Source organism: Strix uralensis, chromosome 7, assembly GCF_047716275.1.
Source record: "Strix uralensis isolate ZFMK-TIS-50842 chromosome 7, bStrUra1, whole genome shotgun sequence".
Taxonomy (NCBI): Eukaryota; Metazoa; Chordata; class Aves; order Strigiformes; family Strigidae; genus Strix; species Strix uralensis.
The window spans coordinates 23,235,147-23,248,081 of NC_133978.1; the positions used below are offsets into that span (position 1 = coordinate 23,235,147).

General features: G+C 43.4%; 1 protein-coding gene and 1 long non-coding RNA gene across 3 annotated transcripts; one reads left to right on the top strand and one right to left on the bottom strand.

Moving 5' to 3' along the window:
• The first annotated feature begins 1,232 nt into the window (after positions 1-1,232).
• On the top strand, positions 1,233-10,532 carry LOC141945943 (lysosomal acid lipase/cholesteryl ester hydrolase-like). The gene is made up of 9 exons (XM_074874879.1): positions 1,233-1,256; positions 2,784-2,898; positions 3,129-3,327; positions 4,120-4,229; positions 5,077-5,213; positions 6,136-6,276; positions 7,131-7,202; positions 8,033-8,101; positions 9,601-10,532. Exons 1-9 carry the CDS (start codon positions 1,248-1,250, stop codon positions 9,832-9,834), a joined length of 1,086 nt encoding a protein of 361 aa, XP_074730980.1. The 5' UTR covers positions 1,233-1,247; the 3' UTR covers positions 9,835-10,532.
• LOC141945945 (uncharacterized) lies at positions 7,984-12,915 on the bottom strand. Of its 2 annotated transcripts, none has more exons than XR_012629686.1 (4): positions 12,412-12,915; positions 9,488-9,610; positions 8,538-8,609; positions 7,984-8,149 (listed from the first exon to the last, which is right to left on the bottom strand). It is a non-coding gene; the product is annotated as an uncharacterized LOC141945945 (long non-coding RNA). The 2 variants fall into 2 exon arrangements; XR_012629685.1 differs by having other exon boundaries at positions 10,946-12,915.
• Positions 12,916-12,935: the final 20 nt, after the last annotated feature.

Consider the following 12,935-nt stretch of genomic DNA (forward strand, 5'->3'; position numbering starts at 1 on the left):
TACTGTTCAGGGCTCCTACAGTCACAACTTTGCCACTGAAATTAATGAGAGTGTGTGCCAAGCCTTGGAGTTAATTGGTGCAATCTGATTTACAAGCGTTCATCTGGAAGTGCCTTAAAACATGCCAGCTAAGCCAGGTGACAATATAGAAAAAAGTATACCCAAAAAGGGCAACAATTTACCTACACCATTGCCTCACCTTTAGTACAAAAGCAAACGTGACTTAAGCTGAACTTTCCGGTTTTGTTCCCAAACAATATTCCACATGCAAAAATAGAGGAACATGTTTTACTTCTGTTTGAACTGAATAAAACATCAGAAAGCAGTGGAGTATCTAGTATAAAACTGTGCTTCCAGAGCACACGGGATTTCTGTTCTATTGACAGAAGAATGGAAGTATTCTCCTACAAAGTGGATAGACTAGAGTGAGTTTGGATGCCAGTATTAAAATCATGGGTATATCCGAGTTTTGGTTTAATCTAAACGTTCTAATGACTCAAGGGGCATGATAGATTTAATCAAAAAAGAAAATAACTGAGAACACTCTCCCTCATGAAGAAGTTCAGAGAAAACAAATCTTTTGGCTACCATTTCCAGGCTCTCCAAATCTTTAAAATCTTCCCCATGATATGTCAGATAATACACTCTGGTTTTATGACCTGTCTGTTTCCTCTGTGCTGATTACAAAGGTGGCTACAGCCAAAAAGCAGGGCACTAAGTAGACAGACTGCACTCTACAATTTCTATTCAGAAAAGCTTCCCTGTGACCCCTAAAAACCATGAAAATGCAGTCTTTCCTCCAGGTGACCAAGACACATATTTACAATAGGAAGGACCATATGTGAGAAAGAAAGGAAGGAACTCATGGCACAAACCCATATCATACAAGCACATTCCTCTAGGTTGGTTCCACACCCTTCTGGAGCCTTTGACTCATTCCTGGCCCCTGTCAAATGGGGTGAGCTATGGACAGTCCCTCCTCACACAAGTACCTGGCAGCCCCTTGGGGAACAGACTTTGGGCAACCTTCAGGGGACTCCCCAGTTGGGTCTTCCTGTGGAATTCTATAGCACACTCTTCCTAAGGTGAACACCCCTGCATGTGCTCTTTCACACAGCCCCAAGATGTGGTGCCTCCTCGTGCTGCTCTGCTCCCAAGGAATTGTCTTTTCAACAGGATTCACAACAACCTCCACTCTGAACTCAGACACAAGCCAGTACAGGAAGACTTACAACCCTGAAACCTTTATGAACGTTGTAAGTTGGGTCACCTTCTCTCGCTTTCTTTCTAAAGCATCTCTCCCAGTACCACTACCACCACCTCATCACTACAGTCCCTGTCAGGAGGCTAAAAGTAAGGCCCCTTCGAAGTGGTGCCTCCATCACTATGATAGGGAACACCTGCCTAGAAGAAACCTTGATGCTCCTATCCAAACAGTCTGAGCTGCCAGAGAGAATTCCTTTGCAGTGGAGGCAAAGGCTGGTTTCTAGTCTCAAGGGAAGCAAAGTCTTCCCCTTCTGTAACAATCCATTTGCTCAGTACAGTGGCAAGGGAGGTTGAACCCCTTCCCCAGACAGGAGATTCTCACAACACAAAGTAATCCAAGACCCCTTGCTCTGAATCATCAAAGACTTCCTCACAATAGTGAAAGACTGTAATAGGTGGTGCTGTGAGTGAGTCTGTAATAGGAGACCCACCCTACCTGGCTTGCCTAACCACACTTTGGCAAGAAAGGATTCATTATGGACCAAAACACACAGCTTTTGGCACTGCCTCTACAGATACTGTTACATATTTAATCTGTAGAAAGGTATGACGTGTATCAGCCTTGCAAAACATGACAGACTATCACCCAAAGGGTTAGTGGCTCAATACAGTTCTGCCTTGACCCATAATATGGGGTCCAGCACCAGACAACTATGACCTAAGCAGGTCTGAAAAAGACTTTGATGTATCTTTTTACAAGACCTGTAATATTTATTCTCATCCAGGGTCCCTGTGGCCAGGGGTCTCACACTGCCATCACAGAGCAGCCACATCCACACTGCTCAACTTGGTTACCCTCCAGAGGAGGATGACTTTATCTGAGCTGTTTAATAACATCATCCCTGAAGTCTAAAAGAACGAAGAGGCATCCATGAAAAGTGGTGGACAGCACTAGGATACTTGGGGAAAAGCTGCTCCCAAGACAGTCCTAACACATAACAGCACATGGAATCAAGCTGCAGGGCCCAGGAAGAGTATAATTTACTGCACAGGTGAACTCTGTCATCCTGCCACCCTTATAAGCCTGTGTAGTGCTTGGATACCACTGCTACAGCAATTACTACCTATCCAAAACCTAAGCAATATGGGGTATGTCAGGAAATCTCCAAGAATAACTAGGTGTTTCTACCTGAGCAAATGCAGCTCTTGGCATTTCAATTTGACAGATACAGCATTAAAGAGCATACACAAACCACATCACGCAAACACAGATCAACTGCTCTCACTGCTGTTCGCATCCTCCAGCCTCCATGGCTATGTTATAGCATATTATCTGATCATTCTCAAAAGAGAGAGGCATGGGTTGTGCTGTCCTGCAGGAATCTCTTTTGGGTCCCTTCTGACCAGTACAACACAGAGCAGTAGAGAAAAAGCCAGCGATATGTTATCACATTCATCTTCCTGGCATGTTCTTGGCTAGCTTCACATTACTGGACAGAAACAGCCTTTAAACACTTTACCCACCCATCTCTACACTGTAAATGCATGTTAACAAACTCTCCTTTGGCTTCCCACAGAGTGAAATCATCAGATATCATGGATACCCCAGTGAGGAATATCAAGTTACCACAGAAGATGGATACATTCTTGGTGTTTTCAGAATTCCTGCTGGGAGGAACAGCCAAAATACAGGTGTGACACAGTTACAGGACATAAGGAAAGTCTGAGAGCCAACACTTACATGGGTCCCCCATCTTTCCCCTTTGCACATGCAATGGTATCTCAGCAACAGCGCCTAGTCAGGAATGTGGCCTGAACTCTGAATATAGGTTAAAAAACTCCTGCAAAACCAGATTCTGCACCCCAGTTTTAACTACACATTACTTACTACTATGGCATAAGAAAATCCTCTTCTTTTTCAGGGAAAAAGCCTGCAGTGTTGCTACACCATGGTACTTTAGGAGACTCTATTCACTGGATTTCTAACCTGCCCAACAACAGCCTAGGCTTCATCCTCGCAGATGCTGGCTATGACGTCTGGTTGGGAAACAGCCGTGGAGATACCTGGTCTTTAAAACACAAGACTCTTAAGCCCTGCCAGAAGGAGTTCTGGCAGTTCAGGTACTCTGTGGAGAAAGAATTACTGAAGAAAGCAACTTTCAGGGGACTAGCAAGATTGAGCAGTTAATATTGGGATGTAGAACCTTTTTCCTTCTGGGTGTATGAAAAAATCACCTTCTGGATTATATGAAAACCCAACGGGTTTTCATATAGTCAGATTTCAAGTGGGACATGCAACATCTAAGGAGACTAGACCAACTCTTTTCCCCACGTGCAGCCACCCTGGGCATGTCAGGGGGGTCATAAGAAGGGCTTGGCTACATGATCTGGACAGACCCTTCTGGAATCAGCACATACAGAATCAAAGCTGGAAGTACACAGGTCACCTTTGTCCATATACAGTGCTGGTTTCTCTGGGGAAAAGACTTTCAAAACAGTGAGACATCTGTAACCTTGAAGTCTCCCACCAGATACCATGTCCCAAGTGCAGACAGGAGAGGAGACTGCTCAGCTCAGTCTAGAAATCTGATCTATCACAACTGATGTTAACTGAGGGAAAAATATTTTTTGTAACCCGTGCTGGTGAGAGCAATGATCAAATTCACTTCTACAAGAGCCTCAACTAATAGACAAAACTGGCACCTCCTTTGCAAAGAGCCCAAGGCATCAGGCAGCCTGGCAGTACAGCTGCATCCCTCTACCCCCTTCCCAAACTCAAGCAAGAATGCAGACAAAGTGTGCAACCTCATCTTTCAATGGGTCCAGCTTGTTGCAATGAACATAACTGACATTCAGTAACTCACACTGTGATAGCCAAATTGTCTGCTAGCTTTTTGTGTTTCTCCCATGTAGCTTTGATGAAATAGGGAAATACGATATTCCAGCAGAGCTGTACTTCATCATGAATAAAACTGGACAGAAGGATGTATACTATGTTGGTCACTCAGAGGCTTCAACTGCAGGTAATGTTAGAGTTTATGATTTATATATAATATCCATGAGTAGATACTGGGGTTTATGCCATGATGTGCCATTGCCCTTTTACAAAAATAAACTCAGAAACAGAGGAGAAAACGGGGGGAAGTGGCATGTAGCCACATTTTTAGACAATTATTTTCCTTTCTTCTCACATGTGCATTCTAAGGGTCCTTTTGCAGAACAAATCATTCAGGCCAAGACGTCTCCTTCTTTGTCTTTAGATACCTATGTTTCAGGCAACCAGTTAAAGTTCTCACCAAATCCATCAGTGGAGAAATTTAGACATGTTCAGAAAACAGGATGGGATGCACCCTTTTAGGTTTTCCTTCCTTCCTTCCCCATACTCTTCCTTTAAGTGTGCGTTCACTCTCACCCAAGTTTGCACTTAGTTACAAGTAAAAATTCTGCTCTTAATCTTCAGATAATTATTGTATTACTGCATGCCAGCATAAACATGCACAGTCTTTTAGAGACTGTAAGCTGAAAAACTCGTTATTTTATTAGGATTTGGGGAACTTAAGAGGGAATTTGAATTACGAAAATCTGACTAATGCATTTTCTCCCCAAAATATGGCCTTAAAACAAAATTTTCAGTTCTGAGAAAATCAGTATCTGGCTATGATCTAATGAACCTGTATCCTTAGAATGAACTCTGTCTCTCAAACAAAAGTTTCAAGAATCAAACACTTTCCTCAGGACTGCAGCACAGAAATGGACAACAGCCAATAGGCTGCTAATCTAGTCTCACTTCCTTGTTGCCTACTGTTTTTTTATTTATTTGGTCTGTGGAGATCTCTTCAATAACTTGACTTGTGTTTTCTGTGTTTGCAGGCTTCATAGCATTTTCTACTTATCCTGAGTTGGCCCAAAGGGTTAAAGTGTTCTTTGCTTTGGGACCAGCAGCCACAATCACATATGCTACCAGTCCTCTGGTAACACTGACACGTCTTCCCCAATCACTGATCAGGGTATGTCATTCCTCTTTCTAAAAGACATAATTGTCTGCTTTGTAGTGATGATTTAAGAATGAATTCAGTGTATCAGACTGCTGACGGTGGTGGTAGACTTCAGACTTTCCACAGAGCTAAACTGCAAGGCTTGATATGGTATCTCTTTTGCACCTTCTTTAACATAACAGGTATACTTCCACCATTATTTGTTTAAATCAAATATTTTTGAAAGGAGGTCACAAATATCAGAATAAAAGGAGTCTAACAGTCTACTAAATCTAGCCTTAAGCACTAGTAGAAAACTACAAATAAGATATTTCACATCTTAATTTTATTAAACATGCAGTTCATTTATGCTTGTGAGATATTTACTTGTAAAATTATAAAGGAAACTTAAAAAGAAATACCTCTTTCACACCAGAATTTGTCAATTTTATAGAATTTGCTGTGAATGGTGGAAATTCTGCATGCTGTACTTTATGTCAAACTGTAGGAGTACATCCTCTTTCTACCCAAGCTGTTCCCATTACGTGACTATAGAGCATCCAGCTCTACACCCTTCTCATTTGTCTGCTCCCTCTTTACTTAGTAGCAATACTCACAGTACAGTTTCTGCACCTTCCTGGAAGAAATATTAGGGCAAAAAGGGACTTCCTATACTCTACAGTCATGAGTGCAGCCAACTGCCCTTTCTCACCGAGGTCAGTGCACTAAAACCAGATGGGTAGTGACCTCCAGGACTCACGCCTAATAAGAAGCAGCAGGAAAAACATGTGGTGTGCTCTTGGGAAGAACACATTTTAAAGGATACTGGGATAGCAAGCAGTTTCAGCAATCTTAGTTTAAGAGGCAAGGCTCTTAGAGAAGAGGGAGTGACAGTTTTCTGCATGAAATAATTCTGCAACAAGGAAAAAAAGTTTTGCACTTTTCCTCCCCTCAGTTACTACTTGGCTGCAAAGGAATTCTTCACCAGAATGAACTGCTGAAGAGGCCTCTAACACGGATCTGCAGATCGCTGGCAAAAGTTTGTGGCAGTATCTTCTCCTACATAGCTGGGGACAGGATACAAAATTTGAACATGGTAAGCATGTCCAAGAACACCTTAATACAAGTAAAGCTAAAGTAATTTTGAAGGAAAACAATTTTTCTGCCTTATGTTTACATACAGTTGCAGAGACATAGATAAATGTGTTGGAGTTTTTAAGTAATGCCAACTAGAACCTCAGCTAATGATGAGGTGTGTCACCTGACACATTCAAATCAAACAAGGAAGAAAGGCTGAATTCAGAACAGTGCCGTCTTGCAATGATGTCGCTGAGTGTCTCCTCTTTTGGGGCTAAGCCAAAGAAAAGTTGGACAGATACTGAAGTTTTTCAAAATGGACAAATGGATGGAGAAAGATCTTTTTTCTTTTGCACAATTCATATTTTCCTTCCTAAATAGAAAGACATCCAGATCATCTGAACATAAGAGATTGTTTCTTTTTGGTTGCTAAACATTAAAACATTTCGAGTCAAAACTTAGAGCTGTTTCTTCACACTTCTCTCAACAGCAAGATCTCATTCCTTTACTCTGGCAGCTGTCTTTTTTTCTTGCAGACCTCCTCTAGTGATTAAGCACAACATTATTTAAAAGAGTCAGACAAACTGTAGAAACTGGAAAAAACAAAGGCCATACACAATCCCTGAATAATGTTTTCCATATGACTAAGCACTAATGTGGGATTCTCCCAAAGGGATAAAATTATACATACTCATTCCTACTGTAAACTCTTATATTTGTGAGTCTCTCCTCAACTTTATTTTTGATATTTGCAGAATATCCTATTAAAATGGGGTTTTAACACAGCAGCAGTATGTTGCTCAGGTCCTTCACAGCTTTATTCTGTCACAGCACTGGATCGCTGCCTTTATAACACTTCTGCTTTCTCTCCAGAGTCGAACAGATATGTACGTAGGACATTTTCCTGCTGGAACATCGGTACAGAATGCTATTCATTGGCATCAGGTATAACCACGTACTGACATATAAACAGACTCTTACTACTGCTTTTACGCAACCAACAGCCTACAGGGAAGTCTACATGCGGTGGATCTGGGAAAGTGCCCATCACACCTTCTCACGTGCTGCCATGAGCACCTGCCGCAGAGGGAGCACTGTTTCCCATGGCTCACCAGGCCATTACCTGAATTGCCCCTTTGGTATCAGGCACTGAGATTTCCCCAGGGCACATCAGACCTCTCTGCATGTTGGGCTCTAACGGCTTCCAGCCTTCATCTTTATTAATGAAGACATTTGCCTTGAAAGCTGCAGAAGTGAACCAAGCCTGGTCCAGGCACTTGGCAGGCAGTAGGAGGATAGTGGAAACTTGAGCAGCCCAGGGATGAGCCAGACAAAGAAGTAATGTAGGTTAAAGCTTTTCTCCCAGAGAGTTAATTGCAGCCTGGATCACCTCCCAGAGCAAGTTAACCACACAAACGCTTCTGCGGGCACAAGCAGCAAGTGGGGAACTGCCTGTTCTGCTCATCTCTGTGTCACAAACAGGGACCCCAACTTTAGCTAACTAAGGTAGTCAAGCACAATTTTAATAACAAAACATACCAAGGATGGCAGCTGAGGATCAGGAGAGAAAGTCAGCAAGAAGAAAGGCAATGAAACCACTCACCCTACAATCCATTCTGAGCACCCCTGGAAGCCCAAAACCAGAGGAAGGGGTGGGAGTAATTCACAGTCCACTGTCTGAGCCTTGGCTTCAATCACAGGCAAGAAAACACCTCCCACACTCTGCTTTTGCTCTTAACACTTTATTTTTGTCTGTCTTGTTACAATATTAATAGGTAACATGTGCAGACCAATTCCAAGCTTATGACTACGGCTCTAAGGAAAACATGAAGAAATACAACCAGGTAAGGCAATGCGGTTTCCTGAGAACTCATCCTTGGGTCCTGGCAAAACTAAGAACAGAAAAAATCAGATTTTAGCACCTTGAGTGATAAAGAGGGGGAGAGTGGTCTGAGGTAATGTTTCACCTGAATCTAATACTCATATGTGTAAGTCTATTCACAGACAAGGCATAGACAGATCCTTGCAGACAGCTAACAGAAGTCTGTTTTGCCTCCCCTACTGATGCAGGGATGTGTCCAACAACATGTCAATTTACCTGCCATTCCCAAAAGGCTAAGAGCCACACCCTATTCCTAGGACTGGATGAGTATGCAGCTCTTCACTTCCCAAAAATCCTCAAGTTTTGCCTTTCAGTTAAACACTAGACTGGGGGGGGGGGGGGGGGGGGCGGGGGGGGAGAAGTGGAAATGTGTACCTTGGTGTTGGGAAGCTACTTACCGTAAAAATAAAACAGAGGGGATGATTGAGTGCAGTACAGTGGAGACTACTTCTGTAGTGAACTTATGTATCCTGTACGGAAAAAAGGAAACAGACAAAACTTGGTCACTAGGAGCTTGGTACTGCCTAGTCAACAGTCAGAGATGCTGCGCTCTTCCTGCAACACTGATAACTTTCCTGGCAATTTTTTGAGATTTGGTCAGATCAGTTGACTTCTTGTGGTCTTTTCTGAGTCAAGGCAGGTTATTTTATGCATGGCACATTATTTTACAGGTGGAGAAAGACTCCAAAGATTTCTCTGACACCTTCCATCCACACATATGGTCTTTAAATACTGAAGTTTAAATTTTGGAATGGGCAATGTTCTATTCCCAATACTTTGGGTCATTAGGAAACTGCTCAAAAAAGCAGTCAACGAGAAAAATAACAGAACCACCCTTAGATAACAGGGGTCAATTTAAAAGCATCTTGTGCATGGTCCCTTACCACCCTGTAGACAAAAAAACCCATCCTGCATTAAGTCATTTGGCTCAGGTCTCAGAAGATCTCCATTCTACCCTTCCGTGTTTCTTTGATTTCCTCTGTGATGATAGATAACACAAGTATGCTCAAGGGCTACACTGGGACCTAGAGAGAGTGTCAAGTGAAGTCTGGAACAGTACAACTAAGTGTCTTTCACTCCATGCCCTATAAATGCATGAAAAGGACCCTATATAAGCCAAAACCGGGACACACGTGAACAACAGCTCTGCAGTCCTTGACTGATAAATACAGACACAGCTCTCTCCATATCCCCACCTCCAAAGGGCAAAAGAAGGTGACAAACTCCAGGACCACTCATAGCCATGCATTAAGGACAGACACAGGAATAGGATGGATCGTTCCTTTTCATGGTCAACAGGGAATGGGGTTGGGGAAATACACAGTGAGAGGGTGGCCTTCATCCTTACTGTGTTACTGTAGTGAGTGCAGAAGGGAAAGAGAGATGCTTGCACAGAATCCTTTCTCTAAACACAACTTCTGATGCAACAGCATTCACTCAGGTCTCCTCCTTTTCTTACAGTCTACTCCTCCTGCGTACAAGATAGAGAAGATAGGCACACCAATTGCTGTTTGGAGCGGCGGACAGGACAAATTTGCAGATCCAAAAGACATGGCAAAGCTACTTCCTCGGATTCCTAATCTCATTTACCATGAGCATTTTCCTGCTTGGGGACATCTTAGTTTCATCTGGGGCCTTGATGCAACTGAGAAAATGTATAGGAAAATCATTGAACTAATGACAAAACACCCTTAAGGCTTCACACAGGGAATTCATTCATCTAGTAAAAACCTTAAAGACTTCTATTTAGCAGTAGAATATGGGTATAGGGATTGGTATGGGTGTTTACAAACCACTATCAACTGGTTTGCAATTTTTCTACTTTGTTTTCAATGGCGTTACATTATTTTGATGACTGCAGTCTCTCTGAGGAAGTCAAGGTACACAGGGATGACTGCTGAAAATACAAACATATTAGAAGGAACACTTCAGGGATCACTTATTTTGAAAGATTTTAGCTTTTATAAGACTGATTTTGCTACAACTAAGATTTCATTTTTGTTTCCCTTGTAGCTCAATACCACATATTCCACCCAAGACTGAGGTGTTATCCCATGAAAACCCAAAAATAGTAGATACTAATTTCTCTGTTGAAGTATTACTGATCTGTTTTAAATTAAATTATCTATCCTCTTCATAGAGTGTTTCACCTGTTTTCCTTTCCTCACATTACCAACAGCAGCAAGCCAGACCCAAAAGACCTTCACTTGTAAGACTACACTGGCATCTAAGCAGACAGTAGTTGGCTTTAATGGCCCAAATGCCAAGGAATCTAAACTCAGAAAACCTCTGTCAGAGAAGTCACTTTATTGTTGGACAGATGCAGATACCCATTTACCCTCACACTAACTAATGGTTTGTGAATGCCCTTACTGCAAAAAGCACAACTGCTTTCATGCTCATAACCTGGCAACTGAGGACTGAAGAGATGCAGACATAGCAGCAGCCTGCACACAAAGAAGAACAGCATCCATCTCAAGAAATATTCCTGGCATTGTCAGTAAAGAAGTTGTTTCCAGCTCTTCTAGCTTCTCAATTCACCGTGTTAGTGTGTTGCACTTGCTCACCTACAAAATTATTTTAGGAGGTGAAAGATCACAATAAAGGGTTCATCATTACAGGCCAAGACACAGTAGCTCAGGCACTGTGGGTGTTCCTGGGTGGGGGCTTAAACCCAGATTCCTCAATCAAGACTTGTAGCAAATGAAACTCATTTGATAATAATCTGGGAGATACAGATCAATATATAAGCAAAACATGTTTGTCTCATGCAATGTAGAAAACACATGCTAAGGAGATGACACACCTTCTCTAGCAGTCTGTGGTACTACTGGGAATTAAGCTCACAGCTTCTGGAGAGGTTCACAGTCCAAGACAAAGAGATTGTGAAGATGCTACTCTCACTTGCACCATATTATTTATAAACCCCAGTGTCCTGACCACCTCAGAGAACTCAGAACAGACCTAGCCCATCTCCACAACGTAGCAGGACAGACCTGGCACGGGCACATCAAACACTACACCCAATACAAACACAGGCTCTAGGCCTGAAGGGAGGGAGAGCAGGACCAAAACTTCCAGCTTAGGTAAAGAGGAAGCAAGCGCCTCTTTGAACTGCCTGGCAGCAAAGCCCTTCACCTCTGCTCTCACTCACTCTTTTACAGCACCACCTAACATTCAGACAAGAGGCACACGATGAACCTGACAGTGTGATGCTGCACAAAACATATGATGGAACAGAGGGAAAACAGAGAATCACAACACCAAACTCCTTCTACCCTCACCAGTGGTGCCTTTTCCCTGCCGCAGCATCAGGGCAAACTATGAACTAACTCAGATTCTCCATGAACATGGCTCTGCCTGACTGAAGAAAGCAATGGGCAGACACTGGGGACTGCCCTTTCTGTGAGATAAATGAAGGGGGAATAGCAGTTCCTCAAAACCTGGTTACATGGACACAGGTATGAGATTAAGCTCACTCATCTTGGAAGCAGCCACCAACAACATTCATGTTCAAACTTCTCTAGAGGGCCTTCCTGTGCTGTACAAGAAGAACCAGCCACAGACACCCCCTGCAAGAGGTTACAGGGAAGCATTCAGGTCAGTGACCAACACTGCTTGGGAAAGGCACAATGTGCATTGTCTTCCATACTGAACAGCTAAATCAATCTGATGTTCAACCTAACATCACCTCTGACCTAACTGAGTTTTACAAAGGATTGCCAAATTCTCTAATAGAAGACAACAATTTCCAAATGCTCATCAGATAGGCTTTCCATTTGACAGAGTTTCCTGCAATAAAATGTTATCTTCTTATTGCCATCCATCAGGAATGCAGCCTGGAATGGCCAGTGTCTGGACAACAGGAACACCCACCCATTATACTTCTCCTCAGAAGACTGTTAGGTACCCAGACAATATCCTTGTAGCACTGTAAAGGTCTCTTGCACATCTGCTTCAGGATGGGATTAACTCAACAGCACCACTGAGCACAGAGAAACCCCTCCATGGCACAGACCAGAGCCTATAACACTTTAAGCCAAACTCAGTGAACAACAGGTGTTGCATGAAAAATCTAAGATAACAAGGTAAGTGTCTGAACAAACAGAATTTTTGTGCTTGCCCAAATCAGTCCCTCCTGTTCTTAACGACAGGACCAAGACTTGTTGCCCCACACAATAGCCACCAGCACTAGGAGTGGTACTTCAAGGCTGGGATGCCAAGCAGCCAGAACAGCCACACGCACAATGAAAGGAAGGGAAATGTTCTTACCATGCCTGGGAGTGCAGGATGAGCTAAACACAAGTATCTCAGACCTCATTTAGACTTCTGTGTCCAGCTTGGGGCCCCAAGAAAGACATCAATATGATCAACATCTGCTGAACAAGTTCAGCAGAAGACCACCAAGAAGGTCATTCAAACTTCTCATGGAGTGACTGTAGTGGCTAGACATTCCCGGCAGGGACCTAGGCCAGCCCACAGCACTGCCCTGCCTCCTCAGAACCCAGGCCGACAGCCTCTCTTCTACTGCAACCTCCTACCTCCTCTACCTTAGGGGAGAACGTCTCCTCCTCTCCAGCCATTCCTCTACCCAGATACCACAGCCCTATAGTGACCACCACACCTTCATTTAAACCTTCCTCCTCCTCCTCACCCACCGACACCTCCCCCAGCCACAGCGCTAATCGTGTTCCCGCTCAGCCAGCCGCGCCCGAGGTTTAGGTCAGCCCAGGCGAGGGGTGTTTGCCCACCGGTACCCAGGCGGCATGGACTGACTTAAACGATGGCGGACTGAC

Coding starts and splice junctions, on each gene's coding strand:
- LOC141945943 (XM_074874879.1), top strand. Junction 4,230..5,076: donor CTCAGAGGCTTCAACTGCAG/GTAATGTTAGAG, acceptor CTGTGTTTGCAG/GCTTCATAGCATTTTCTACT. Junction 8,102..9,600: donor ACATGAAGAAATACAACCAG/GTAAGGCAATGC, acceptor CTTTTCTTACAG/TCTACTCCTCCTGCGTACAA.